The following is a 26,171-nucleotide window of genomic DNA, read 5'->3' as shown; positions in this document are numbered from 1 at the left end:
GTTGGGCACCACGGATAGAACATTCCGGACAACCAAAAAATTTTCGTAGGTTCCAGAGCTCACCATCGGTCATGGTGTGGGGCTGTGGGGTGCAGTATGTAAGAGGGGTAAACTACCTTTATTATTTATTGATAAAGGCGTGATTAACGCACTACTATAAAACCGGGGTTTTTGGAGAAGATTGTTGCCCCAAATTTAAAATGTCTGCATGAGAATGAATATTATGTGTTGAACAAGACGGAGCTCCTTCACACACGGCAAATGCTGTTCATGCTTGGTGTCAGGCTAATTCGACAGATGTTTTGCCGAAACATGAATGGCCACCCAGTTCTCCAGACTTGAACGTATTAGATTATTTTGTATGGTCGTACATGCTTTCGAAACTACATGATTATAAAATCATAAACCTGGGTCATTTCAAAAAGATTTGAGCGTATTTCGGACGAAATGCCAATGAAAATGGTGCGTGCTGCGCGTTTCATTCGAGAAGCATTTGAGGCTGGTTAAAAAAGTTTAAGGTGGTGTTATTCCGAAACATCTAAAATAAGTGTGCCATTAATAAAGTATAATTTTATTTGTAGTAACTATTTGTACATTTATTTTATTCAATATTTGTACACTATTGGACACGGTGTAATGTAACACGTTCAAAGCCATTGGCAAAACATTTTTGGACACGATTCGCAATATAATCTAAAAATTATTTCCTTTTACAGAGAAATAAGCGCCTAAATTTTTTATTTTATGTTTTTAACTTTTCATTGTAACTTTTGTGCCAGAGATCAGGCATCAGGCATTTATCAAATAAATTAATTTCAAATATTAATTTTATGAATTTGCACTTGGATTACTCGCTTTCTATCAAGTTTTTGTTAATAAAAATTAAACTAGGTCTAGACTTATACCTATGGAAGAGCTAAACTAGAAGAATAATGTTCGCAGATAAATGAGTAGCCGTACCACGAGTGGACACTTGACGTTTACGTTAGCGATAGCGACTGCCGACTGCGTAAACTCATCGCAGTCCATCTCGCTCGCCCTGATGTATTGTATTGGTGCGATAGAGGGAATGCGATCGAGTTCACGCAGTCGCTAACGTAAATGTCAAATGCCAACCCGTGGTAGCCGTGCAGATGTCATCAAATAAAACACGTGTAACCAACCCAATCGGGAAAAATTTGGGTCGCACGAGTATTCGGTGGCCCGAATGAGTTTATCCAATATATCCAAATCGCGCAGTGAACTGTGCGTGTCACGCTCTGGTGGACTTTAAGCTCGGTGATTCGTGAGAGGATCAATCAATGTATGTCCTTGTAGGTGGTTTAATAATGAAATTCGGTTTCGAATAATCTTTAACAAAAGATGAACCCACTTCACTATTACTACACCTTATAAAACAAAGTCCCTCGCCGCGTCTGTCTGTCTGTATGTTCGCGACAAGCTCATAAACTACTGAACGGATTTTCATGCGGCTTTCACCTATCAATAGAGTGATTCTTGAGGAAGGTTTAGGTGTATAACTTGTTAAGGTTTTGTGTAAACTCGAGTCTACAATTCCCGACAGCCGCAGGCAGGCAGGGCTCGTTTACAAAATCGCGCTTACCCCCCTCGTTGCACAATGTACTATTATATGTCTTCATGATGCTTGCACTACATTTGGTCTTAAAATAAATGTCAAAAAGACGGAAGTCATGGCTAACGTCCCTGATAAAGCGCCAAATGCGAGTGTATGTATCGGTGACGAGATGTTGAAGCGGGTGGAGAGGTTCAGGTATCTTGGTAGTAGTACGATAACAGCAAAGTACGACCTAGATGCTGAAATAAATGCGAGAATTGGTACTGCAGGTGTATCTGATGAGGCGGCAGCTGTGGTGGTGTGGGCACGTGTCTCGGATGTCAGAAGACAGAGTGGCGAAGCGCATCTTCTTTTCAGAACTCCAGAATGGTAAGCGTAAAAGTGGTGGCCAGTACTTACGATATACTTAAGGACGTTCTGAAAATACATATATGAAGAGATGCAAGCTAGAGCCCTCTGACTGGGAGCGAAAGGCAGCGCAGCGGCCCGAATGGCGGCGCCTCATTCATGATAGTCAGCGATTTTGAGCTAAAGCTCGGCCGCCAACCTCAATTCCCTACAACTATGTAGGTGGTGCGCTGACATGCCCAAAATGCGCTCGAGTATTTAACAAGATAGGGAACGTGAGCAACCTAAGGGCGCACCAGAGAGTGGATCAGCTATACTCTAATAACGCGAATTACAATTTGCCTACTCCAGAGCACAGTTGCTGTGGCCGAAATCGGTCAGGAGAGCATCATCATGTCTGCTGTGAGCCAATGTAAATTATTTACCTTAACCTTGCAATGTCGTCGCCGCCTAAAAACTACGATTCTTGGCACTAGTTCAAATAGCGTTTTTACTTAACCTTTCACGCAGTAGGTGCCTTTTAAATTAGGCACTCTAGGTACTTATGGATAAAACATGACTTTGAAGTTTCGGAAAACCCCCAAATACAGGTTGTATTGGGGTTTAATTAATATAAATACAATAATTAATTGCTTAAAAATATAATATCAATATAATGTAACAATTCCTAAAGGCTTGGTGAAGTTTGTAAATACGTCGGACGTCGGGTTATTCCTACAGCTTTTTAAAGGAGATACCTACTTGTATATTGAATTTAAAAAAAAGGTCGGTACGAAAGCTTTTACGTGTTTTTAGGTAGGTAACAGAAAATTATCCTATACAAAAAATTTAAGTCGTAGTGTTTGGTCAATTTTCGATTCATTATTTATCGAGCGAATTTTTTGTAAATGTAACTAAAGCAATGTTACTAGTTCCAAACTACTGAGTGCAAGTGAAATAATAAATACTCCTTAAAAATCTATTATAAGTATTTTAGTGTGTTTTATTTTTTTAGGGTTCCGTACCCAAAGGATAAAAACGGGACCCTATTACTAAGACTCCGCTGTCCGTCTGTCTGTCTGTCACCAGGCTGTATCTCATGATCTGTGATAGCTAGACAGCTGAAATTTTCACAGATGATGTATTTCGGTTGCCGCTATAACAACAATACTAAAAACAGAATAAAATAGAGATTTAAGTGGGGCTCCCATACAACAAACGTGATTTTTGACCGAAGTTAAGCAACGTCGGGGGGGTCAGTACTTGGATGGGTGACCGTTTTTATAGATATTGGTACGGAACCCTTCGTGTGCGAGTCCACTTGGCCGGTTTTTTATTAAGACATGGAGTAGCCTAACTATTAGACATGTACGTTGTCGTAGGAATGGAATCGTAAATAAAAATCAATGAATAAAGACAAAACTTGTACTTACAGATAAAATCAAAGTACAATTAAAAAAAAGCCAACGAGTAAAATTATATAACTAGCAAACTGCATGTTACTCAAGCAACATAAAAAATAACACTAAAACTTAGATTTTGTCTTACCTGATAAATACACTATGTGTAAAGTAAGTACATAAAAGTGACCAATTTCAAAACTGGTCTCACATTGAGCCTACCATATTTCATTGCATTTAAGATTGAATTTCAAATGCAGAGTCTTTACAGTTAGGTCATTCTTTGAGTCGTAAAAATTATTCTCATATAACAACAAAAGAATGAACATGAAGAGAGCAATTTAGATTTAATGATCGAATTTGCTTTGCCAATTTACTTGGTTAATATTGTGAAGTTTTAACATTATTTCAAAAAGAAAAGAGATCTGGTTACGCTATATACACAATGGATACAGAAGTATGAGATACAGTCAGCTGCAATTATATCTCAAGCTTATTTATGCCAGCCTTACGAGCATGTTATACTTATGCGCGCAACATGGTGCAACAGTATGCTATTTGATTTGACTGTACCTTGTATACATATTTAAACTTATACTATGTAAACAGGATAGAAATAGTTTTGCTTAAAACCACTATTTCAGCCATGCAGAAGACCTTTTACGAGGTATAAAATTTTCAATCTTCTTTTATCGGTACCATGAAATGTATTTATTAGCACTGCCATTTAATCTTCTGCCCATGTATCTGTTCTAAGTACTGGGGCCCGTTTCTCAAAAGCTTGTAACTTGTAAGCTTTCGATAAACGGGCCCCTGGTATAGTAAATTAACATTTAACAAAGAATGGTCTTAGAATAAGATTCTATCAAGTGTCTTTAAGTATGGTGACTGAAAATAATCAATTCATTCTACGAGGAACAATATGATTGATTAAAAAGACCTTGGGTCACTTTATTTGTTTCAGTTCATAAGGAAACAACAGTGAATTAATCAGAAAATCAAACTATGCCATATCAATTATTGTTCTATAAGTTTCATAATGGCAACACTTCATATTCTCTTATTTGTGCTGCATTTCTTTCCTTAGTATAGAAATAAAATACATAACTGTTGTCTATTCCTACTTGTTCTTTTGTATGTTCTCCAAAAGCAGTTCCAACCGCCCAGTCATCACCGGCTGCCCCTTCTTAGTCTTCCTACTTAACTTCTTAAACTTCTCCTGCTTTATCTTCTTGTACTCTTGCATTTTCTGCTTTTTCTCCTCAATTGCCTTCTGCACCTGTTGTTGCTTCTCTAACTTAACTTGCTTCATTTTTTCATGTCTCTCTCTGGCACTAAGAATTGGTTTCTTTTTCTCTTTTTCCATTTTTTCTACATTTTCTTTTTCTATCAAATCTGGATGTTTAACAAATCGCCCTGTAACATCTTGGCCATCTGTTACATCCTCATCAAATGTTTTTGGTTTGTATGTACCAGCGCCTTCGTCACTTTTGAGGTCTTTCTGCAGGTTACGGAGCAGTCGCTTTTTGCGTTGTTCTTCCCATTGCTCTAACTTGTACTTTTTACTATACTTTTTCAGTCTATACGTTTTTTTATCAAATGGCTTCTTATCATCACTGTTGTCTTTTTGGACACGGTTCTGGTCAAACTTCTGCAGTCGTTTTCCTTTGAAATCTTGTTTGAAATTTTGACCTTTACCTTTGAAATCATTGCCTTGATTGTCATCTGGTTTCACCTTGTTATTAAATTTATTCCCATTTAGTTGTTTCTTGCCCCTCAAGAAGAAGGAGTCTTGCTTTTTTGAGTTTTCCATGTTTAATTTCAGACCTATAATAAAATGAAAAAGCGTGTTCGTAAATTAAAAAAAAAAAACATTACATGCAATTGCCCATTAATTAAGTAACAAGACACTAATATTTTAAATATATAATACAATTTTATAAATCATAATTTTGAACATAACATTATCATGAAAAACTCCTTTGAGATTTTGACATAATATTATTAAACTGGTATAATAACCATGTCATTTGCATTAAAAAAAAAAGAATGTGATATTTTAGTATATTCAATAATATCAACCTTTATTTATTGACTTAATTTTCAATTTGGGCAACAAGCCCCGGACTAATTGACCTATTTTTAAAGCATATTAATTAAAAAAATACATGATCATGAAATAAACACCATTAAATAAAAACACGCTTTTTCATTTAACAAGACAATAATTTAATAAATATATAGCATTATTAAGAAATAAAACTAACATTAGTATAAGGATATCTAACATTAACTGTAAAAATTTAATTTAGTGTACTTATAGCATGCTGTGAAGTAATTATTTTTTTCATACAGGATCTCTTTAAATCCTTAGCCATATTTTACGAGGTGAATATAATATATAGGTCTTACAGAACAACTTTTACTTCAGACCAACTCCGAAATGGTAAAAAAATTATTATAATTAAAAATTGCCCATTATGACCTATACATTTTTAATGCTAAATATGACTTATGGTTGTCAAACACTGTTAATAATCAGAGCATAGTAGAAATTTACATATAGAATTACATTTCCATGTGAATAAATCATATCCTTGTATAACCATAACCACTTATGAACAGATGGATAGTAATAATTAATACAACTTGTAATGTATTAATCATGTATTGTTAGTGCATACATTATTTCCAAGTTTAAATATAAAATGCCTCGTGATAAAATATTTGTAATTGTTTTATTATAATATAAATAATTCTTTATCAAATAGTTTACTTTCGTATATACAAACTTCACCAAGCACACATGTTAATCTAGATAATTCTTTCGTTGAAGTATTGCCAAGTGTTAAATCTGATTGGTGGTGACGTAAATATCGTCATAGGTATCTTATAGGAAGAGTGATTCAGAGTTATTGACTCAATATGGCTATAATAAGGTGCTAAGTAATGTTTAAACAAACACTGGATAGGTAAAAATCCTCCATTATAGGAAAAATGTTGATTATTTTAGCTTATTGGAACGAAAATTGGATATTTCAATAACTTCTATATACCACGTTCTATGGTGGCTGGAGTTCCAACAACGCAAGATATAACTATTTTAACAGATACAATGCATAATATAGCTATAATAACTAGAAATCATCGAAAACTCACCAAGTTAAGCCACCCACTGGGTAGGCTTTGAAGTATCGGCGGAATCTTGATAGCTTAGTTGCACTTGGCACGAAAAAACTTAACCACGATTAGAGATTTTAAATCACGGTTTCTCGTATGAAAAACTTTATCGACCATGCCCTAGTGTGAATTTTAAGATTAGTTTTCACACGAAAACGTGATGAACGTTTCGCAAAAATGTCACAAAAGGAGCGAGGAACTCGCGCGTGTTACGCCATCTACAACTTTTATTTCCGTCAATTGCTCGCGGCGATCGATGAAAAGGAACATGCGCAGTTATTAGGAGGAAAGAAAAATATAAATTGTGTCAAACAAGCTTACTATATTCACTAAAACTAACTTTCGACTTAATTTTTCATAAAAAGTACGGGAAGCACTAAAAATATATAAAATATTTCTTTTACGATTTAAAACTGTTGCGTATAAAGGAACGTGTACAAATTTTAGAAACAGCGCCATCTTTTAGTATATATGTGCAATGTCATTCAGTAAAAAGCAAAAAAGCGAAAAAACCTTGCGAATGTCTTACTTGGTCTTACCTTTGATGTCGCCACTGTCCTATACAGTGTGTAAATTCAATATACGGGCGAATATATTTTAAACGGTGGTTAGCACAGGACCTAAGAAGTATATTGAGATAGATTTTGCTTAGAAAGTATATTTATTAGATAAAAATTATTATTGCCTCAGACTATCTACGAGATTATTCAGGAGCAAAATTGTTAACTGAATTTGTTATCATTTAAATTTGAATTAGTGATTTTTTTTTGCATGCTAGTATTATTATAATAATAATAATAATAATATAATATGTTTATTGCTTTCACATTGGTAAAATTACAGATGTTCTTAATCGATAATGTATCACAACATGACACCCTGTAAGGGTATTGCAATTTTATCTATCTACTCTAAACTAATACATATGTAAATTAAACACAGAGATAACATTACACAAAAGTTATACCTATCTAAGCTATGTATTACTTATATGTCTATTTATGGTATTTATTACAATCAAAATATTCTTGTATAGAATAAAAACAATTACTCGTTAAATAATTTTTCAAGCAGTTAACAAATTTATCATATTTTTGCTCTCCCGCTATTTCCTTTGGGAGACTATTGAAAATTCTTATTGACATATTATAGGGGCTCTTATTACTTATTTGTAAGTTACTGGCGGGAAGGGCTATTTTGTTTTGGTGTCTTAAATTTAAGGTACAAGTATTATGACGATCTTTAGCTTTTAAATATAGGTCAGGATGTTTTCTTACAAATTTACATGTTTCTAATATATAGAGGGATGGTAGAGTTAAAATATTAAATTTTTTAAAGTACGGTCGGCAGCTTTCTTGGTTTTTTATATTACTTAATATTCTAATACACCTTTTTTGTAATATGAATAAATCTGCACTATTTGTGCTATTACCCCACAAATTGATCCCGTATTGGAGCCATGTCTGGGTAAATGCATGATAAGCACTAAGAGCCGTTTTTAACCCTGTGGTTTTTTTAATATTTCTGAGGGCATAAGCAAAGCATGATATTTTCAAGCTAATTTTATCTATATGCATTTTCCAATTGATATTCTCGTCAATGACTATGCCGAGGAGATTGCAGTGCTTTATTGGTTGAATTTAGGTATCTAGGTAAGTGAAATCAAAATTTAATGGGGTTCGTTGATGGGGTCGAAATTGAATTAAATTTGTCTTTTTTAGGTTTAGTTGTAGATTATGATCGCTGAGCCATTGAATTACGGTATCAAAAATATTATTTAACTTATGAGTTAGATTGTTACTGTTTGAACAAGAGAATACTATAGATATATCATCGGCATATAGGAAACATTTTGTATATTCGGTATTTATTATTTTTGCCAGATCGTTAATGTAGATTAAGAATAGGATGCAGCCTAAAACACTGCCCTGAGGAATAGAACCTGTGATTTGTCTTTTTTGTGAAAATGTTTTTAAAAGAGAGTTAGTTGTTTTGTTAAAATATTCTATTTCTACATACTGTATTCTGTTTGTCAAGTATGATTTGAACCAGTCATGAGTTGTTCCACGGATTCCTATGCCATACAATTTATTTAGGAGAATATTATGTTGTACTCGGTCATAGGCTTTGCTCATATCAAGTAAAAGCCCAAATGCATATCTATTACTGTCAATAACGCCAATAATTTCATGCATAACTTTATTAATAGTTAATATTGTACACCTTTTCTTCCTGAAACCAAATTGACTATCGTCGAATATCTCGTATTTATCACAGAAAGCTGACAGGCGTTTAGCCATTACCATTTCAAAGATTTTTGAAATCGTCGGCAACAGAGCGATGGGCCGGTATTATATACATATAGCAGAATAAGCAACAAATTGTCAGAACTATATACACCTGTAGACACGAAGTAATGTACTTATTCTATGCAAATAAAGCTATTCTAATCTATTCTAATTAAAATTTTAACCATACAAAATAATTCGGCCCGCAATGTATCTAATACAACACACAAAAGTTACGGGGACCAGCTTTTTAAAGTAACTGTCAATGATTGTTGGCAGTTACTATTAAAAAGCTCGTATCATACTATAACTTACGTTTTTAACAAACACATCCCTCGCTACACATCCTCGCACATCTCTGGTGGAAACGCAGCCTAACCTAACCCACCAGTGCTTGGTGAGCAACAAGGTCCTTATTCTTATTATACACTAGCTTTTGCCCGCGACTTCGTCTGCGTGGACTTAGTAACAGCAGCCAAAGTAAGTATAGCGCCTGGTAAAATTCTCATAGCAAATTCAATTTGAGCATATTATGCACACAAATTAGCAGGCACTTCATTAATTATCTCAATTCCACCCCGCTTTTTACTTTCTTAAGGGATGATTTTCGGGATAAAAACTATCTTATGTCCTTCTCAGGGACTCAACCTATCTCTATGCCAAATTTCATCTAAATCGATTCAGCGGTTTAGGCGTGAAGAGGGAACACACAGACAGAAAGACAGACAGACAGACAGACTTTCGCATTTATACTATTAAAGTATGGATGAAGCAAAGGACCCTTCTCTGTTAGAAAGCCACATTTTATGTATCAACTTAGGCAAAATAGATTTTCATATAAACATTCCAACACGAATAAAACTCAAATATATTAAAGATTATTTTAATCATTAAACAATTCTATCAACTAGAATTAATGAATATCTGATTAGCAAATTTATAATATAAAAGTTATATTTATATTTATATTTATTCAACATTACAGTTGTCTCCTCTGTGGACAATAGTTAACAGGTTAAAAGGTAATTTTACCATAAAGGTTAATTAAACTTATATAGCCCTTAATTTCTAGTATGTCTACAGAAAAGAGTGTTAATTGCTGTGTATGATCCAAATTACTTATTTATCTATACATAATATTCACAAATTATTATTTACAATTATTAAATTTTCATGCATTATTTAAATTAAAATTGATAGGTATACATGGTGTAACATAAATAGGTACTTAGTGGGGATCCGTTGAAGGGCATCTTCGGTATCGTGTTCTGATAACGAATAAGAAGAAGAAACATTATTGATCCTTGAGCGTTGGCTGATTTAGGTAAACGACCTGCCCCGCAGTTTTTTTTTGCGTCAAAACTGTTTTTTTTTCCCTAATCAGAACATGATACCTACCGAATATTATGCCCTTAAACGGATGCCCACTATTTTTGTTACCTTGATACACCTTACTTAATTCAGTCGTCCTAACTAGCATTCTAAATGAGATTTCTTTTTAGTTTTTACGCGACTTTATTGTTAAGAGAATAAGGGTGCGTCAAGGTAATTTTGTAAAAGTCGCCCTGTACCAACTTTAGGAGAAGTTATTTAGGATACTAAATTAAGAGTCACACGAACCCGCCGCCGAAAAGCCGCTCCCGTACAATTTACAAATTTCATGTTATTTTAAAATATAATTTTAAAATGGGAGCGTTACTTCAAATTATATGGTGGCGGCTATACCTATAGGTTCCTGTGACTCCTCAAGTCCTCAGTAAGACAAGACTAAAAATTCAAAAGGTCAAATAGGTACAGCCTGGTGCAGAGTAATATAATCAGTGTTGGCCGAAACGTTAATGCAATTAACAATTAATCAGTACAAATTGAACCGTAAACTGTAACCGTCCATTACGGTTTACGGTTCAATTTGTACTGGTTAATGGTTAATTGCAATTAACGTTCGGCCAACACACCGATCGTGTCAGTAGAAAAGCCGGCAAATTAAAAAAAATTAGGCGCTAAAAGTTCGACTTCCCATTCCCATAAAAAATTGGAATTGTGCGCTTTATTCTACTGACAAGTTGGGTGTGTTTCAGTATATATATACTATTTCATAAGATTTCTCTCGTCCTTATAATCCTTGTCAGACTCTGTATCTGATAGGTCTTCCTGCGGTCTTGGTATGTTGAAGGATAGGGCAGCTGTGCCCTGTAGCAAAACAATGAAAACTATATGAGTAAAATAAGATATAATAGTTATTTTTAAAATATATAGCGAAAAGTAGGAAATTCGCAACGAGTGGCGATAAATTCAAACACGACCGAAGGGAGTGTTTTAAATCGACGCGAGTTAAATTACCTATTCGCACTTGTATCGTACAACGTTTTACAGTACATACGCCTTTTAAATTTTCGACATAGGCACGTGTAATGGTAATTACCGCACTAGGGCGGTAAAGTAGCACCAGGGGGGTGTCACTGCGCAGTTTAGGTATATTTGGCCGGCGCACCGCCCAGGAAGGTGTATGGCAGTGGGCTGCCGCTCGGCTCGCAACGATAGTCGTGTCACGTGGCGCTCGCGCAAAATTGAAAATACGCAATGGCTTCGAAACCTAAATCGCGATCTAATCTGTATAAAAGATAATGTTCTGTTTACGGATGTCTGAATAAACGGAAGAACAAGGAAGCAGAAAAAACATATTTTTTAAATTCCGGACTATATTGACCGACATATTTTCAAAGGAATAAGTACTTCTGTGGCATACCTACTTCCGTGAGAATCAGACATACTATCTCCGGCTAAAAATTTTTTGTTTACAGAATCAACGTTTGTAATTCCTACATAAAATAATAAATCAGTAGGTATAGGTACAAAAACTTGTCAAGTGACAACCCCGTGCCGACACTCGCAGCTCGGTCATAAAACTGCGGCGTGCAAAGAAGATTCACGGTTCGTGCGCGGTTATAAGTTTCAATTTTGCTTGCAGGCGGCGAGTGTAGGTATAATTTTATACCTAAATCTGGTTTTTGTGAAGGAGTGAATTTTCTGTACGGTAGTACTATTAGTTATTCTGTGGTAGCACCATGTACTGTAAGAGACAGTGACAATCACAAATCTGTACGAACATGTAAAGACAACACAAGAAAAGAAACAGAACAAGTACGCATCACGACAGAACATTAGGGCGGGATTCCGCCAGTGTGCGGCACTGTGCGGGACAATACTCATAGTGTTGTGTTCCTGCCGGTGAGAAAGTGGTCCACACGGGATGACCAAATCGACCGATTTGATCAGAATCGGGTCAATCTCCAATTCACCAATTTTAGTTTTATACGGAACCCTAAAAATGCCCCCAAACGCTAATACTAGAGTCACAAATTGGTATTGGCGTCCGCACCTCCATTTTATCGGTAATATTGGTCATATTAGGCGCCATTCATTTATTACGTAAGACGATTTTTGCCAGATTTTGACCACCTCCCACCCCTATGCAAGAAAAAATGAGAATAGGCCGACCCAACCCCCCGTTTAATATTTATTACGTAAGAATCTGAAGGGAAAATGATTCCACATCGGGTTTGTTTTTATTTCAATTTTCAAAGAAACAATTTTAAGAAATAAAAGTTCTTAAAATTGTACCTGTAAGTGTACCTGTAAAAGTACAAAAAAACTGAGTTTTTTTGAAATTATCAACTTTGGCTTAATTTTATAGTTTTTCTTTGTCAGCACTCGCACGGATGCACGCGCTTTTTAGAAATATATACCTATATATGCCCCTCTAAGAAAAAAAAGGACTTGGTCAAGCTTGTAGACGCGGAGGGTTGAACTCCCATAGACATTTTGAATTTCGCGCCTTTTTCTACTGAAAAGTTGGGTGTGTTAGAGTATACATTATATTACTAAGTGATGGTAGTTGAGCGGTACAAACGTGACGATGATTATGAAATTAAGATACTTACAAGGGGCCTATTGCTCCTAAATGATCTTTGCCAAACATCTCTCACAAATTGCAGTGGGTTGACGAACTCGTGCCGGGAACCGCTGAGGACAAAGGTTTTTAAATAAGCAAATAAGTTTTTGGCAAAAATTTCATTTTTGGTTCAAGCTTTATCGCTGCAACGCTGTTTTCCACAGGCAACTAATACCTACTCATCAAGACAATTCTAACAACCCCAAACAATTTGTTTGCGTTGTTTTATCACAGAGTTCCCATGGCCACCTCCTGTCTCCATCATCAGATTAGCTCCATGTCCATGCAAAATTTCAGTTCAATCGGAAATCGGGAAGTGGGTCAAATAAATTTAGCTTCCAAGATTTGGCGAACTTTTACGCAAAAAAAATTATGCTCACCTAAATACATATGTATCAGAAAATTACCTTGTGGTCGGCATGTCTATGGCCGGTGTTTCACTCTGCGATCCGCTGAAAGAAGTTTGGTTCTGGAATCTGACCCTGCAACAAAAGTATATTGTTGAATATGCTGTTAAGAGTCCCCGGCAAGCTCGGCCGAATTGCACCTTCCCATACAAACGTAGTTCCGCTTTCATTTTAAAACTACGTGTTGGATTGTAATGAAACTTTGCACATACAATGACATGAGGTATATCTAGGTCTGAAATTAGTTAATATAGCTACGGTTTATAAAACAAACGAAATAGAGTAAAAACAAGTTGTGTATGAAAAACTTAAATTAAATTCGCTGTATTTTTTTAACTATCGTATCTGAAGCTACATAAAGTAATTACAGACATAGGTACCTACTTCCCGTTGACCTAGAACTATGAAATTTGGCAAGTAATATCGTCTTACAGTACAAGTACAGGGAAATATCGAACTAAGTACTACAAATTTGTAAAAAATAAAAACAAAATAAACAAAAAAAGCTTAGTTTGTACGGAACCCTCGGTGGGAGAGTTCGACTTGCAATTGGCCGGGTTTTAGGGTTCCGTACCCAAAGGGTAAAAATGGGACCCTGTTACTAAGACTCCCCTGTCTGTCTGTCTGTCTGTCCGTTTGTCACCAGGCTGTATCTCATGAACCGTGATAGCTAGACAGTTGAAATTTTCACAGATGATGTTTTTCTGTTGCCGCTATAACAACAAATACTAAAAATAGAATAAAATCATGTAACTCCTCTGGAGTTGCAGGCGTACATAGGCTACGGAGACTGCTTAACATCAGGCGGGCCGTATGCTTGTTTGCCACCGGCGTAGTATAAAAAAATAATTAAGTGGGGCTCCCATACAACAATCGTGATTTTTTTCCGTTTTTTGCGTAATAGTACGGAACCCTCGTGCGCGAGTCTGACTCGCACTTGGCCGGTTTTTTAATGACAGTTTTTCTGTTGTCGGGTTCGTAACAATGCACAATGGATGGATCAATTTAAATGTATAGATGCGAAGCCTGGACATAGACGTTGAAAGAGGAAAATAAGCTGCGAAAGATTCTGGGGCCGACAAAAGCGAAAGGGAGGTGGAGAGACTGGAAGAATATGGAGATAGCTAAGACAAAAGCGGCTAGGCTTCAGTGGTTTGGACACCAAGCGAGAATGGGAGAGGATCGTGCCGTGAAGAGAGCGTTTGGAACAACCAACCTTGGGAGACGCCCGGTTGGACGTCCTAGGTACCGCTGGAAAGACGTAGTAGCCCAAGACCTGTTCAACCTCGGCCATAGCGACTGGCGAGAGCTATCGCAGGACCGAGAGGCATGGCATGATCTGGTGTCGGAGGCCAAAAGTCACTTTGGGTCGTTGCGTCACCGTAGTAAGCAGTAAAATGGTCCTACTTTGCTCCTTGGTGGGTAGCTATGCTTCAATTCAAAAAAAGGACTTAACGTCTAACATTATATTTCTATTATTTATATACTCAGATACACGAAATTGTATATATATTCTAAATTGCTACGTTAGTCATAAAATTATTCTCTCTTTTTTGGCGGTGCCTATTAATTTGGCGCACAATGGGGTAACTTTGGACCCCTAAGTAAACTATAGGTAGGAACAAAAATACCCCAGACAATGGGTATCTTGTGCTCCTTATTTATAGCTTCGTTTTTTAAAAAACAACATTTCATAAAGTTGATTGTCCTTTAATATTCAATTCGTCGGAATATTTAATAATGAACCGTTTAAAAAATTATTTAAAATCATTTTACTAATATTTTTTTTAAATTTTTCCTCCAATTGAAAATTTCCTATGGGTCAGGTGGCTATGATAGGTACTTGTCACTTAACAAGAGAATCTCCGCCGAGGCTACGGTCTCTGTACAAAAAATCTTACTTAAGTATATCAAGAATCCTAAAGTAAACTATAAGGAGTTCTGAATTCGCAATCTTTTTTCGAATCAAAAAATTCGACTTGAGCTTGTCGTTTTAAAGGGACATCAGGAATTAGGCGGTACTTACGGCAGAGTCGACGCCTGCCTCCTAGAACGGTACACGCAGTGGTAGTAAACGAAGATGGTGAGATACGCGAAGAACAGCAACACCGTGATGGTGATGAGTGTGACGGATACTTTGTGCTCCTGGATGAAGTTCTGTGATGGTTCGCCGTTGAACAGTGGTACCTTAAGAACGACATGTTATTGCAACTTTGAGAACAAATATTTTGATTTGTGTGAAGAAGACCTCCAGTGGTGGAGACCGGATCGGCGTCTTTGGGTATCGCGACTTAAGCCCTTAGTTTGTCAAAGACGCCTAGTTATTCTAAGATGGCATATAATTATAGTATAGTCGAGGAATTGGGACGGGTTCCGCCGTAACGGTTCGAATCCGGCCTCCACTACTCGAGATCTAAGTCACTTTTTCTTTAGTACCGTAAAATGGGGTGAGTAGGGTTCGCGGGGAGAGTTGGGTTATGAATGGGGAGAGAAGGGATGAAAGGGGGGTGAGATGCGATTTTAAGGCTACTGCTACAAAAATAATGTATTCCAATTTAAAATGGAGCTTCTTCTTCCAAAATCATTCCACCTTCATTCATCTTCAATCAAAATCACCTTTGTATTAAATCCCATCTCACCCCAATTACGAGGGACTACGGGTGAGGTGGAATTTCCTGTTTATCGTCAAAGTTATGAAATGGAACTACCCAAAATAAAATAAAAACTGAAATACAAACGTCCGGAACACTTATGACATATACACCATTCAGTTTGCATATGTATAAAGTGTTATTGAGGTTTGAATGTCAGTTTTGCGCCTACTCACCCCATTTTATGGTATATGACATCTATTTTCTGTTTACGATATGTTATTGTTATCGATAGAGAAGCTAGCTAGGTCTTAGGGGAAACTGGGGTGTATTTTCTTGTTTGTATGATCCAAATGTAGAAACATTGAGATATTGAAACCGCTTCTTTCGGCTCATCTCATATAAAAAAGTAGCAGCTCTTCAGTGAATGAAAACGTCGTGAGGAAACCTCTTCTTTATTTCATAGGTGCGTGTGAAATTCCCAATGCCCAAAAACCCAGCAGTGAGATGAAAAACATTAGGTAAAAAATAATAAAACTTAAATTAAAAACATAATTTAAAAAATGCCCTGTCTTTTGATCGCTTGGGAGGGTGCCCAGAAGGCTGGCCGCATTGCCCCTCTGCATAGCAATGCTGATCTCACCCGGTCTGGTCACCCGAAGCTTCTTTAAGGGCGATCCTTATAAAGGCGACGCGCGCTACGTCCCCACGGCCCCAGGGTTTCTATCCCAAACGCCGCAAATATATTTTCTTTCGGGCGAAATGTAAATAGCCGGATGTAGACAAAACGCTTTGAAAAATTACACGAAAGCTCACCATATTCTTTGCAAGCAACCTGCATCCACCTTCTTTAGACACACTCCCATCCTCGCAAATGCACCTCGGTCCCTGCTCACCCAGCACGCAAACATTCTCACAAATGACACCCTCACACTCGTTCTTCAGCGGTCTTTGCACACTCGGGTGCCAGAGGACGAAAGCCTGCGTTTCCGGCATTTTTAGTATGAAGGGGAAACAGATCTTCTCTCCGTAGATGACGCAGCGGTATATATTATGATTGCTCAGAATGTAGAGAACGTCTTCGAAGACGTAGATGCTTTCTCGGGTATGGTTGTCCCAGCCGAGCATGGCCTTAACCCTGCAAGAGGTTTTAGTGGTTGTAAAATATGTCAGTTCCTATTTTAGTGTGAAGTTTTGATATTATAAACTGGGTATCTATTTGGTTCGATTGTGGGAGAACAATTATTATGCTCTCCTCTCTCATGAGCTTTTCTATCAAAGCGGAAGCGCATATGTTGATTCACATGTTGATGCAATCAAAACTAACACCCCCTGAGCTCCCAAGTACCTTAACTACACTTTTCCCGCATTACACAGATTTGGCGCTTAACTAATTTACAACTTTCTGAGACAATGTCGTATATTAATCTATAAATACCTTGGTATGTCAGAGTCGTTGGGTATTGAGAACGAGGGTCTTTACAGTCTTTTGTCTCCACTCCACAACCCCGTGGTGTGCAATCTCAGGAATTATTTCCTTTTAACAAGAGTGTGGGATGCATCGTGATGTGGTGGCAGTAGACAAGAACCTCACGCCACTCTCCTTGGAAAACAAGAAGGCACAAACCTGTGGTACTAAGCACCTCGGACCGCAAGGCGGTATGAAAGAGCAAGGAGCTACACGGGCGGTTCTATAAGGCTCTCTCGGGACCAGACCTAAAACTATTTAATATGATGATCTTACTTAGAAGACCGTCCCGGATCATCATCAACAGTCCACAGCCCCAATGCACTGGCTATGTATAGAACACCCCCAGTAACCGCCAGCCCGACGCTAGTGCCATAAAACTGGGAGCTTAGCTCTGAGCACACCGAGGTCCACGCTCTTCACCTTACTGGTTGTCTTTTAAAACTAAAGTATGATGATCTTACTTGTAAGACCGGCCCGGATCCACAATCCACAGCGTCCATGCAGTAGCCATATACAGCACAGGCCCATCGACCGCCAACCCGATGCTAGTGCCATTAAACTGGGAGCTTAGCTCATTCTGCCCACCGAGATCCACGCTTGTCACCCTAGTGGTGTTCTTGTAATTTAGGCTGTAGTAAAGCTTGCGGTTTTCTGGACACACCACTAAAGAGGACACCTGTGGAGTGTTTTAAATCAGATTCATATTAATTTGTTGTTCTTTTGGCATATGGATATATGTAGACTCCGACCGCGCCATGCTGCACCAAATCAACCATGACGCCATAGGTACTTGACGTGCCTGTGCCATACTTGATGCTGTACAGTTGAGTTAACAAACATGTTTACAAGCCAATAATATATTTACACGCCACTAATGCCACTAAGATACTGAAAATAAGGTCTTGTAAGTATAATTTTCGAACGTCGGCTTCTAAAGAAAGATGTTTGTGAATTTGACCGTACATTTGGCATGAAAACTTAGTGTGATCTCGAATCTCTATGAATGCTAGTTATCTCCTAGTTTTTTTCTGGCTGTGTTGTAAAACAGTTGAACCGTTAGACTATTATTTATAATCATAAATTTTTATACTATATATTTATATAGGTACCTAATTCAATTGACTCAACCAAGCGTAGAAAAACGTCATACTTCCCATACTTATATCGTATCATTTTCTGGTAAACAAGCACTAAGAGACAGGTGAGGTACCTACTGTCGACTTCAACGATATATCTTTACTCTTATACACCTTACTCCTTTGTAATAAGGTGAAAAAATGTAAACATATCTATGACGTCAACTGTACTGTCGCGATATGAGGTTGGATTCTCATTGGTGAATTTGCGGGTTCGCTATCTCATCCCTAGTGGGCTATAACCTTAATGCTTGGGAAAAAAGGAAAAGTAGAAAAACTCAGTCTCGTTTAAGAAGTGACGCTTACGGTAGATGTCGCAAGGCGTCTCCCTAAGGTGTATATGAAGGATACTTGTGAGTTCCACTTTTCCTTTATTTATTTTTTATTTTTTTATACCACGTCGATGGCAATCAAAGCAATAAGCAGTTACCGTAGCCTATTTCTAAGCATTGTGCCGTCGTATGCAGAAGTTTTAACAATTAATTAAGTATTATTTTAACCTTGGGTATAAGATTAAATTCGTTTTAACGAATTCTTACCGTACCATTCGCGGGCAGACTTTTAATCCTGGCACATCGTTTTTTCTCAAAATTACACACCTTGATATTGGGTTCAGTTGAGTTATCCAAAAAGTATATATTCCCTGTTACCCAGTCCACGGTCATCTGAAGAATAGAGGTATTTTAATAGGGATGCTTATTGTATTTAAAATAAATTATTTCACACCATGCACGAAATAAAGCACTATATATTATTAGATAAACATATAGATATGAGTTATTTTTAAACACAATTCCTATTTAATAAATCGGACAGAACTAACATGTGAGTGTTTTAATAGTATTTAAATTTTTATATTGTTAATTCTATTGAATTTTATAACTTATAGTATGTAAGCGACTTCGACATGATCTGTAATGCTTATATATTTATCAATAAATCAAATCAAATCAAAAAAAGTTGGTGAGTTGACCGTGACGTCACTTAAATTTAAACTTTTCATATAAATTCTGTCAAATGGTTTTGACAGTTCTAAAAAACTGATTTGACCAATACCCTTAAGTGCTTATAATTTCTGTAATATAATTATATTGACTGAATACTCTTACCTAAGGTTTGCCAAATACACAGGTTTACGGGTCCATGACTACCATAAGAAGAAAATCAACTACACTCTTGTTACAAAATTTTAACTATTTATATCCCCGTTTATAAGTGCTCCTACTGCTAGGGCCCCGAAGGGCGCCTGCAGTTTGTTGCTAGGGCCCCGAAGGGCGCCCGCAGTTTGTTGCTAGGGCCTCGGAGGGCACCCGCAGTTTGTTGCTAGGGCCCCGAAGGGCGCCCGCAGTTTGTTGCTAGGGACCTGGAGGGCACCCGCAGTTTGTTGCTAGGGCCCTGAAGAGCCTGTGCTGTTTAAAATGCATAGGCGCACCGTTTCTATAGTATAAAATTTACATAACTCTTAAACAAATATGAAATAAATGTAAAAAAAAAAACAAATAAGAGATTTAATTGAGACTATTCTAAAGTGATAAGAGAAACCATAAAGTAGGTCAGCATAGTACCTGAATTAATAATATAGGCAACTAATAAAATATACAACTTTTACAATATTACTGCTATCAATATCTGTAACATTTGATGTTATTTGAAATAGTCGGTACTCATAAACAGTGCTTCGAAAATTTAACACCAAATTAAGAACTACATAACTCTACAAGCTCATCGAATAAGTAACTACTTTTTTAAAGAATTAAATAGGTTTATTACAATGGTTTATTAAAACGATAAACGCACTATATTAACGGGCAGCGTTTGCAGTCGGTAAGGCACTTCTGCGTTAACAGATCAAAGCCCTTGTTCATGAGGTTAAGTTTTCACTCCACCATGACTTCCCAGGCGGTCCTCGATTACTAATATAGCCTCCAATTCCCTGCCTAGGTATATAGCTACTTCTTGATTCCCTGCCAAAATGGTTGCCGTCACTAAACTATAGCTAGCGACTTCCACAGGCGGTCCTCTTTCTTCATTTTGTTACTTCCAAGCGGTCATTGGTTACTAATAAAGCCTCCAATTCTCTGCCTAGGTATAGGTACTTCTCGGTTCCCTGCCAAAATGGTTGCCCTCACTAAACTATAGCTAGCGACTTCCATAGGCGGTCCTCTTTCTTCGTTTTGTTACTTCCAAAGCGGTTATTGGTTACTAATATAGCCTCCAATTCCCTGCCTAGGTATATAGGTACTTCATGATTCCCTGCCAAAATGGTTGTCCTCACTAAACTATAGTTAGCGACTTCCATAGGCGGTCCTCTTTCTTCGTTTTGTTACTTCCAAAGCGGTCATCGGTTACTAATATAGCCTCCAATTCCCTGCTTAGGTATGGGTACTTCTCGGTTCCCTGCCAAAATGGTTGCCCTCACTAAACTATAGCTAGCGACTTCCACAGGCGGACCTCTTTCTTCATTTTGTTACTTCCAAGCGGTCATTGGTTACTAATAAAGCCTCCAATTCTCTGCCTAGGTATAGGTACTTCTCGGTTCCCTGCCAAAATGGTTGCCCTCACTAAACTATAGCTAGCGACTTCCATAGGCGGTCCTCTTTTTTCGTTTTGTTAATTCCAAAGCGGTCATTGGTTACTAATATAGCCTCCAATTCCCTGCTTAGGTATGGGTACTTCTCGGTTCCCTGCCAAAATGGTTGCCCTCACTAAACTATAGCTACCGACTTCCACAGGCGGTCCTCTTTCTTCGTTTTATTACTTCCTAAGCGGTTATTGGTTACTAATATAGCCTCCAATTCCCTGCTTAGGTATGGGTACTACTTGATTCCCTGCCAAAATGGTTGCCCTCACTAAACTACAGCTACCGACTTCCATAGGCGGTCCTCTTCGTTTTGTTACTTCAAAGGCGGTGTTCGATTACGTTTAGAGTAACCGATTCCTAGCCAAAGAGTTTCGTCTGTTAAACTATAACTACGAATCCCTGAAAGGCGGTCCTCGTTATCAACTTGGTATCTTCAAAACCTCAATGGCGGTCCTCGGTTTCTTTCAAAGCTACCAATTCCCAGCCAAGAAGTGCTTATCGATTCTCTGTCAAAAACGGTCCTCTCGATTCCCTGTTACAGGCAGTCCTCCTTCTTCCATTGGTAGCTTCAGAACCTCAGAGGCGGTCCTCGGTTACTTTAACAGCTACCAATTCCCTGCCAAGGAGTACTTCTAGATTATCTGCTAAAGACGGTTGTCGATCACTACTACGATTCCCTGCCAAAAGCAATATTTAGTCATTTTGACTTGCCGAACGCGGTCTTCGATCTTTGATAGATTACTTCAGATTCCCCGCTAAAAGGCGGTCCTCTGTTTTAAACTTCTGGGTCCCTGAAGCCCTATACTCTATTTGTAAAGATTAAACTAATCGCATACCTTGGTAGGTTTCCCAATATTTGTAACATTGTTTAGACTTGTATCATTTAGCGAATATAATGGCGTTACTTCTATCAATTTTCCCGTGTCTGGTGACGTCACGTAAAACTTTTGTTTCCTGAAATAAATTGCAGTTATTTTGAACACGTTAAAATAAAACGATATAATATAATAAGATTATTTTAGTTTATAATACAATATTACCTAGAATCTGATTTTTAGGGTTCCGTACCTAAAGGGTAAAAACGAGACCCTATTACTAAGACTCTGCTGTCCGTCTGTCCGTCCGTCTGTCTATCAGCAGGCTGTATCTCATGAACCGTGAAACGAGTAGCTAGACAGTTGAAATTTTCACAGATGATGTATTTCTGTTGCCGCTATAACAACAAATACTAAAAAGTACGGAACCCTCGGTGGGCGAGTCCGACTCGCACTTGGCCGGTTTTTTTATTACTTATGTAAAAGCAAACAATCTATATTATATACAAATTAAATAACATGATATCCGCTGTCGCTCAGTGAGATAAGAGAAGAACACGAACCTACGGGGCTTTAACTGGACAATGGAAAAGAGCTTTAACTTACAAGTAATCTATGTCAACATCAGAAATATGGCCAAGGCTCGAATCATTCAACTCCAGGTAAAAATCATTGGCCTCCGATATAGATCTGACCTGATGACGAGTCGCCAAGAGGACAGACTTAAGCGCACGGATGTTGGCTTTACAAGAACGACGGTCTAACCTGGAACATGGTATAAAAATATTTTGTTGTCACTGAAATAAACTGTAAAATAAAACTAAATAAAGCTAAAATACATCTAATAAAAATTGTGCCTCTTTAACATAGTGCCAAGGACGCTGGCAGCATTATCCCGCTGTATTGCGATAAGTACTAGAATACGTTGCGCGAGGAAGCTGCCAGACCTTAGTCGGCAGTGAAGACGACCGCGACCAGTCTCTTAGCTAGCTTTTCGAAAAGCGTTAGGAACCCATGGGCCAATCTACTAGTTGCTATTTTAAGTACAGCTGTGTGGCATTACTGGCATCCAATAATGACTCTTGCAAAGTGTTTGTACTTGTAAGTAACGTTCGTACGTAAGTATAATTTTGTATGGGAAGCATGACACGTTTTTCTACCCAATTGACTGCCACTTGCGAAAATATACGTATTTAAATTGCTATATTAACATGGTTTTTATTTTTATTTCAAGGAATATAATGAAACTTTAACGGGGATCGCTGAAGCTTGATGGCTGGAATCTGAAAGTAGCAAAGGTACGTGTTCATAAAAATCAGCAAAATAAGTACCTACTAATACCTACTTTGAAAACTTAGACGATAATGATAACGATGATGGATATTCTTAATGATAATAAGGCTTATAGTTAAGTGGTTAAAATAACAGTACAACTGAATAAAGAACCTTTTTGGTACCAGCATCCAATAGATAGTGACAGCTAGTTGTTACCTTAGAAACAAGGATGTGTTGTGTGTCGAACACACAACACACAACACATCCTTGTTTCGACAATGTATGGAACATTTGGCCACATTGTAACTATAAATTTGATGCTAAATTGTACCTAAACGTCATCCGAGTGTCTGCGCAGTTTAAGAATACCTAGGTCATATTGCAAGGAAAGACGGTGGCAACCTTGATGAGAAGATCATCGTAAGCGGCGAAGTAGATGGGACAAGGCCTTGTGCACGCAGCCCAATAGGTACATTGTTTTGACCAGGTCCGCTTTTGACTCATTTCACAATGCCCTCCACACCGCCAGAGGCAGAAACAGATGGGAAAAGATCGTTCGTGATGCAGAAGGGAGGTCACCATGCAACCTCAATACTGAGGAATACGACGTAAGGAGGGAGGGAGGTACCTCAAAGTAAAGCCGTGCCGGCACTCGCACACGAACGAGCCAGGCATGTTGCGGCAGTGCTGCGAGCACAGGTCGCGCGCGCACTCGTCCACGTCCGCGCAGCTGTGGCCGTCGGCGAGCAGCTGGAAGCCGGGCTTGCAGTTGCATTGCGGGCCGAGGGGCGTCGCCTGGCAACTGTCGCTGCAGGTGGTGTTCTCGCAGGCTGTGACTGTTTGATAAATACGAGAAGATGAAAAGTTGCTCCCCATATCCATGCCAGTTAAGAACTTGATTTGGTCTCACATCATGGATCATAATAATAATATGATGCGCTAATTCATCGATCATATGCTGGATACTTTTTTACAGTAGGAATAGTAAGTAGTTCAACTTACAGATGTAGGTAGTGCAATAATTATTTTCCATCGTATTTTCACGGAAACGTACGAACGTCTTGGTATTTCAGTCAGTCTCGGTACAAAAAGTACTGAGTTTGACTGCAGTAGCATGACAAATACGAACGTTTCCGAGAAAATACGACGGAAAACAATTATGCACTACATCTGTACAGCACTTACCTACAGCCTAGCTAGGGTATGACAAACGTTGCGATTCCATTATTGTACCATTTTGGTTGCATTAGAATAATTCATTGGAACAGTTCAACTTACAGCACTGCCCGTTTTCATCCGATCCATCGAAACAGTCAGGGGTCTGGTCACACACCTCCCTCCACTCAATGCATTGCCCGGTGCGACAGAGGAATCCGTGGTTGCACTCTGCTGAAGGGTATTGTGGTGGAAATACGCTCGATGTCCTGTTCACTGGTGGTGAAGGGAAAAAATATTGAAGGAAATTTGATAAGACTGCTTGCACGCGGTCTACAAAGAAGTTATGAGAAAGAATAAATTTGTCTAATTCTAATTACAATATTCACTTGGGATTCTGTTTTTTACAAAGGTGATCGTCTAAGGTGAACTAGATATAAGTATTTGTTAACATTTGTCATAAGGAATACCGGGAGCAATAGCAGAGTTGTGAGTGTTTGTTATATTAGGACGCGGTGGATTTTGGAAAAATTGTAGGCTGACATACCTAGTTCGCAAGCTTCAGGCGTCTCGTCGGAACCATCTTTGCAATCCTTGTTGTGGTTGCATACCGATCGCATTGACAAGCATCTCTGTACACATAATAAACCTATTAATCATTTTCATCTCTTAAACAACATATATCATAATCATAAACAAGGCAACAGATAGAGTTAAAAGAGTAAATTTATCCATGAAGGATAAAAAGAAGTGAATCATAAACAAGGCAACAGAATTTTTTTAAAGAGGAATATTAGTATATCCACGAAGTAATAAAAAGAAGTGAGGGTTTCAAAGAATACAAATTCATTTAAATATTATGGCAATTGGCATGTATCTGTCTTGAAAACAGACCGATATTTGCGATTTTTTTAAAAAGCTGAATAGCCAGCTTAGCCACCATAATAAGTGCAAGGAAGATGTCCAACGTGATGTAAAATGTAATTGTTTGACTTTCTTAGATTTGGTAACATATATAACTGGTCAGTGGTTACCATACCGGTTCCTGTCTACACTCGAACTGGCCATACGCAGCGCACTTGTTGCAGCCGTGCTCGTCCGTGCCTCCCGGGCAGTCATCCTTATTGTTGCACCTGGAAATACAATCTTGGTCAAGGTATAAATACATACATTAAATTTACCGTGACCGACAGCAGAACTTGAAGCCAAGGCCAGCCTCCGCCACTGGTGGGCTTGGTCACTTTTTCTTTAGTATGTAACGTCTATTTCAGTTTATAATTTATATATGTAATACTTAAAAAAACTAAACCTATATATATATATATATATATATATATATATATAAATGCGTGTCCTGACTGACTGACTGATTCATCAACGCAGTCGAAACTACAAAAGCTAGAAAGTTGAAATTTGCAAACCAGGTAATTAAGTAAAAAGGTGGACGAAAGTTTGTACCGGGAACGAAATTTTTTTGGGACTAGGGACTTGAAACTTTATAGAAAGACACGTTATTACAACAAAAGCAACTATATTTTAAAAAGGGGGTTAAAGAGGGTTGAAAGTTTATATCGGAAAATAAATCCACGCGAACGAAGTCGTGGGTTAATCTTTGCAGTGGCGACGGTGTGAAAGAAGTTACAAATATAATCAGCTCTGTATAAGTAATTTAAATACCTACATATCAGAGCATCCACCGACATTCAAGTCAGAACTAAAGATTGAAGTTGTTCGCGATAGACAGCACTTTATCAGATCGCACAGTTTGACCCAGTTCCAACATTTATTTCATCCAAATATCAATACATTTATGATCCGATCCGTAATATAGCATCAGTATGAGGGTATGAGGTTAAAGAAAGATGCTTTCACAGCTGTTATCGTCAATGTTAGTAGAACCCTAAAGTTCCAAGCGTCACCATTGTAGTCATCGCAGTTAGGCTGCCTTTACATTGCCTATCAATAGCATTAGATGGAATCCAGCAGAGCGGAGTAGACATAGACAACCAATTCTATT

At 37.8% G+C, this 26,171-nt stretch overlaps 2 protein-coding genes and 1 long non-coding RNA gene across 3 annotated transcripts in view; 1 reads left to right on the top strand and 2 right to left on the bottom strand.

Annotated features, from left to right (window-relative positions):
- LOC134751124 (uncharacterized) overlaps positions 1-26,171 on the top strand; it is a 58,754-nt gene that overhangs the window by 11,376 nt on the left and 21,207 nt on the right. The window lies entirely within an intron of this gene.
- LOC134751119 (uncharacterized) lies at positions 3,313-6,701 on the bottom strand. Its single transcript, XM_063686474.1, has 2 exons — positions 6,463-6,701; positions 3,313-5,130 (listed from the first exon to the last, which is right to left on the bottom strand). Exon 2 carries the CDS (start codon positions 5,114-5,116, stop codon positions 4,424-4,426), a length of 693 nt encoding a protein of 230 aa, XP_063542544.1. The 5' UTR covers positions 5,117-5,130; positions 6,463-6,701; the 3' UTR covers positions 3,313-4,423.
- LOC134751098 (prolow-density lipoprotein receptor-related protein 1) overlaps positions 9,641-26,171 on the bottom strand; it is a 40,470-nt gene continuing 23,939 nt past the window's right edge. Inside the window, exons 26-38 of the mRNA XM_063686442.1 lie at positions 25,194-25,287; positions 24,702-24,786; positions 24,278-24,430; positions 23,628-23,835; positions 22,331-22,489; positions 21,746-21,863; positions 18,868-18,993; positions 17,654-17,868; positions 16,538-16,859; positions 15,157-15,317; positions 13,131-13,205; positions 12,713-12,794; positions 9,641-10,961 (exon numbers count right to left, since the gene is read on the bottom strand). Coding sequence (XP_063542512.1) covers positions 10,860-10,961; positions 12,713-12,794; positions 13,131-13,205; positions 15,157-15,317; positions 16,538-16,859; positions 17,654-17,868; positions 18,868-18,993; positions 21,746-21,863; positions 22,331-22,489; positions 23,628-23,835; positions 24,278-24,430; positions 24,702-24,786; positions 25,194-25,287 — 1,900 coding nt within the window. The 3' untranslated portion in view covers positions 9,641-10,859. The remainder of the gene's footprint in view (positions 10,962-12,712; positions 12,795-13,130; positions 13,206-15,156; positions 15,318-16,537; positions 16,860-17,653; positions 17,869-18,867; positions 18,994-21,745; positions 21,864-22,330; positions 22,490-23,627; positions 23,836-24,277; positions 24,431-24,701; positions 24,787-25,193; positions 25,288-26,171) is intronic.

Source organism: Cydia strobilella, chromosome 21 (assembly GCF_947568885.1).
Source record: "Cydia strobilella chromosome 21, ilCydStro3.1, whole genome shotgun sequence".
NCBI lineage: Eukaryota > Metazoa > Arthropoda > Insecta > Lepidoptera > Tortricidae > Cydia > Cydia strobilella.
The sequence above is the reverse complement of the archived record's forward strand: the minus strand, read 5'-3'. Positions and strand labels throughout refer to the sequence as shown.

What these genes read in the sequence shown, in the direction of transcription:
- LOC134751119 (XM_063686474.1), bottom strand. Translation starts at nt 5,116, where the DNA reads ATGGAAAACTCAAAAAAGCAAGACTCCTTCTTCTTGAGGGGCAAGAAA.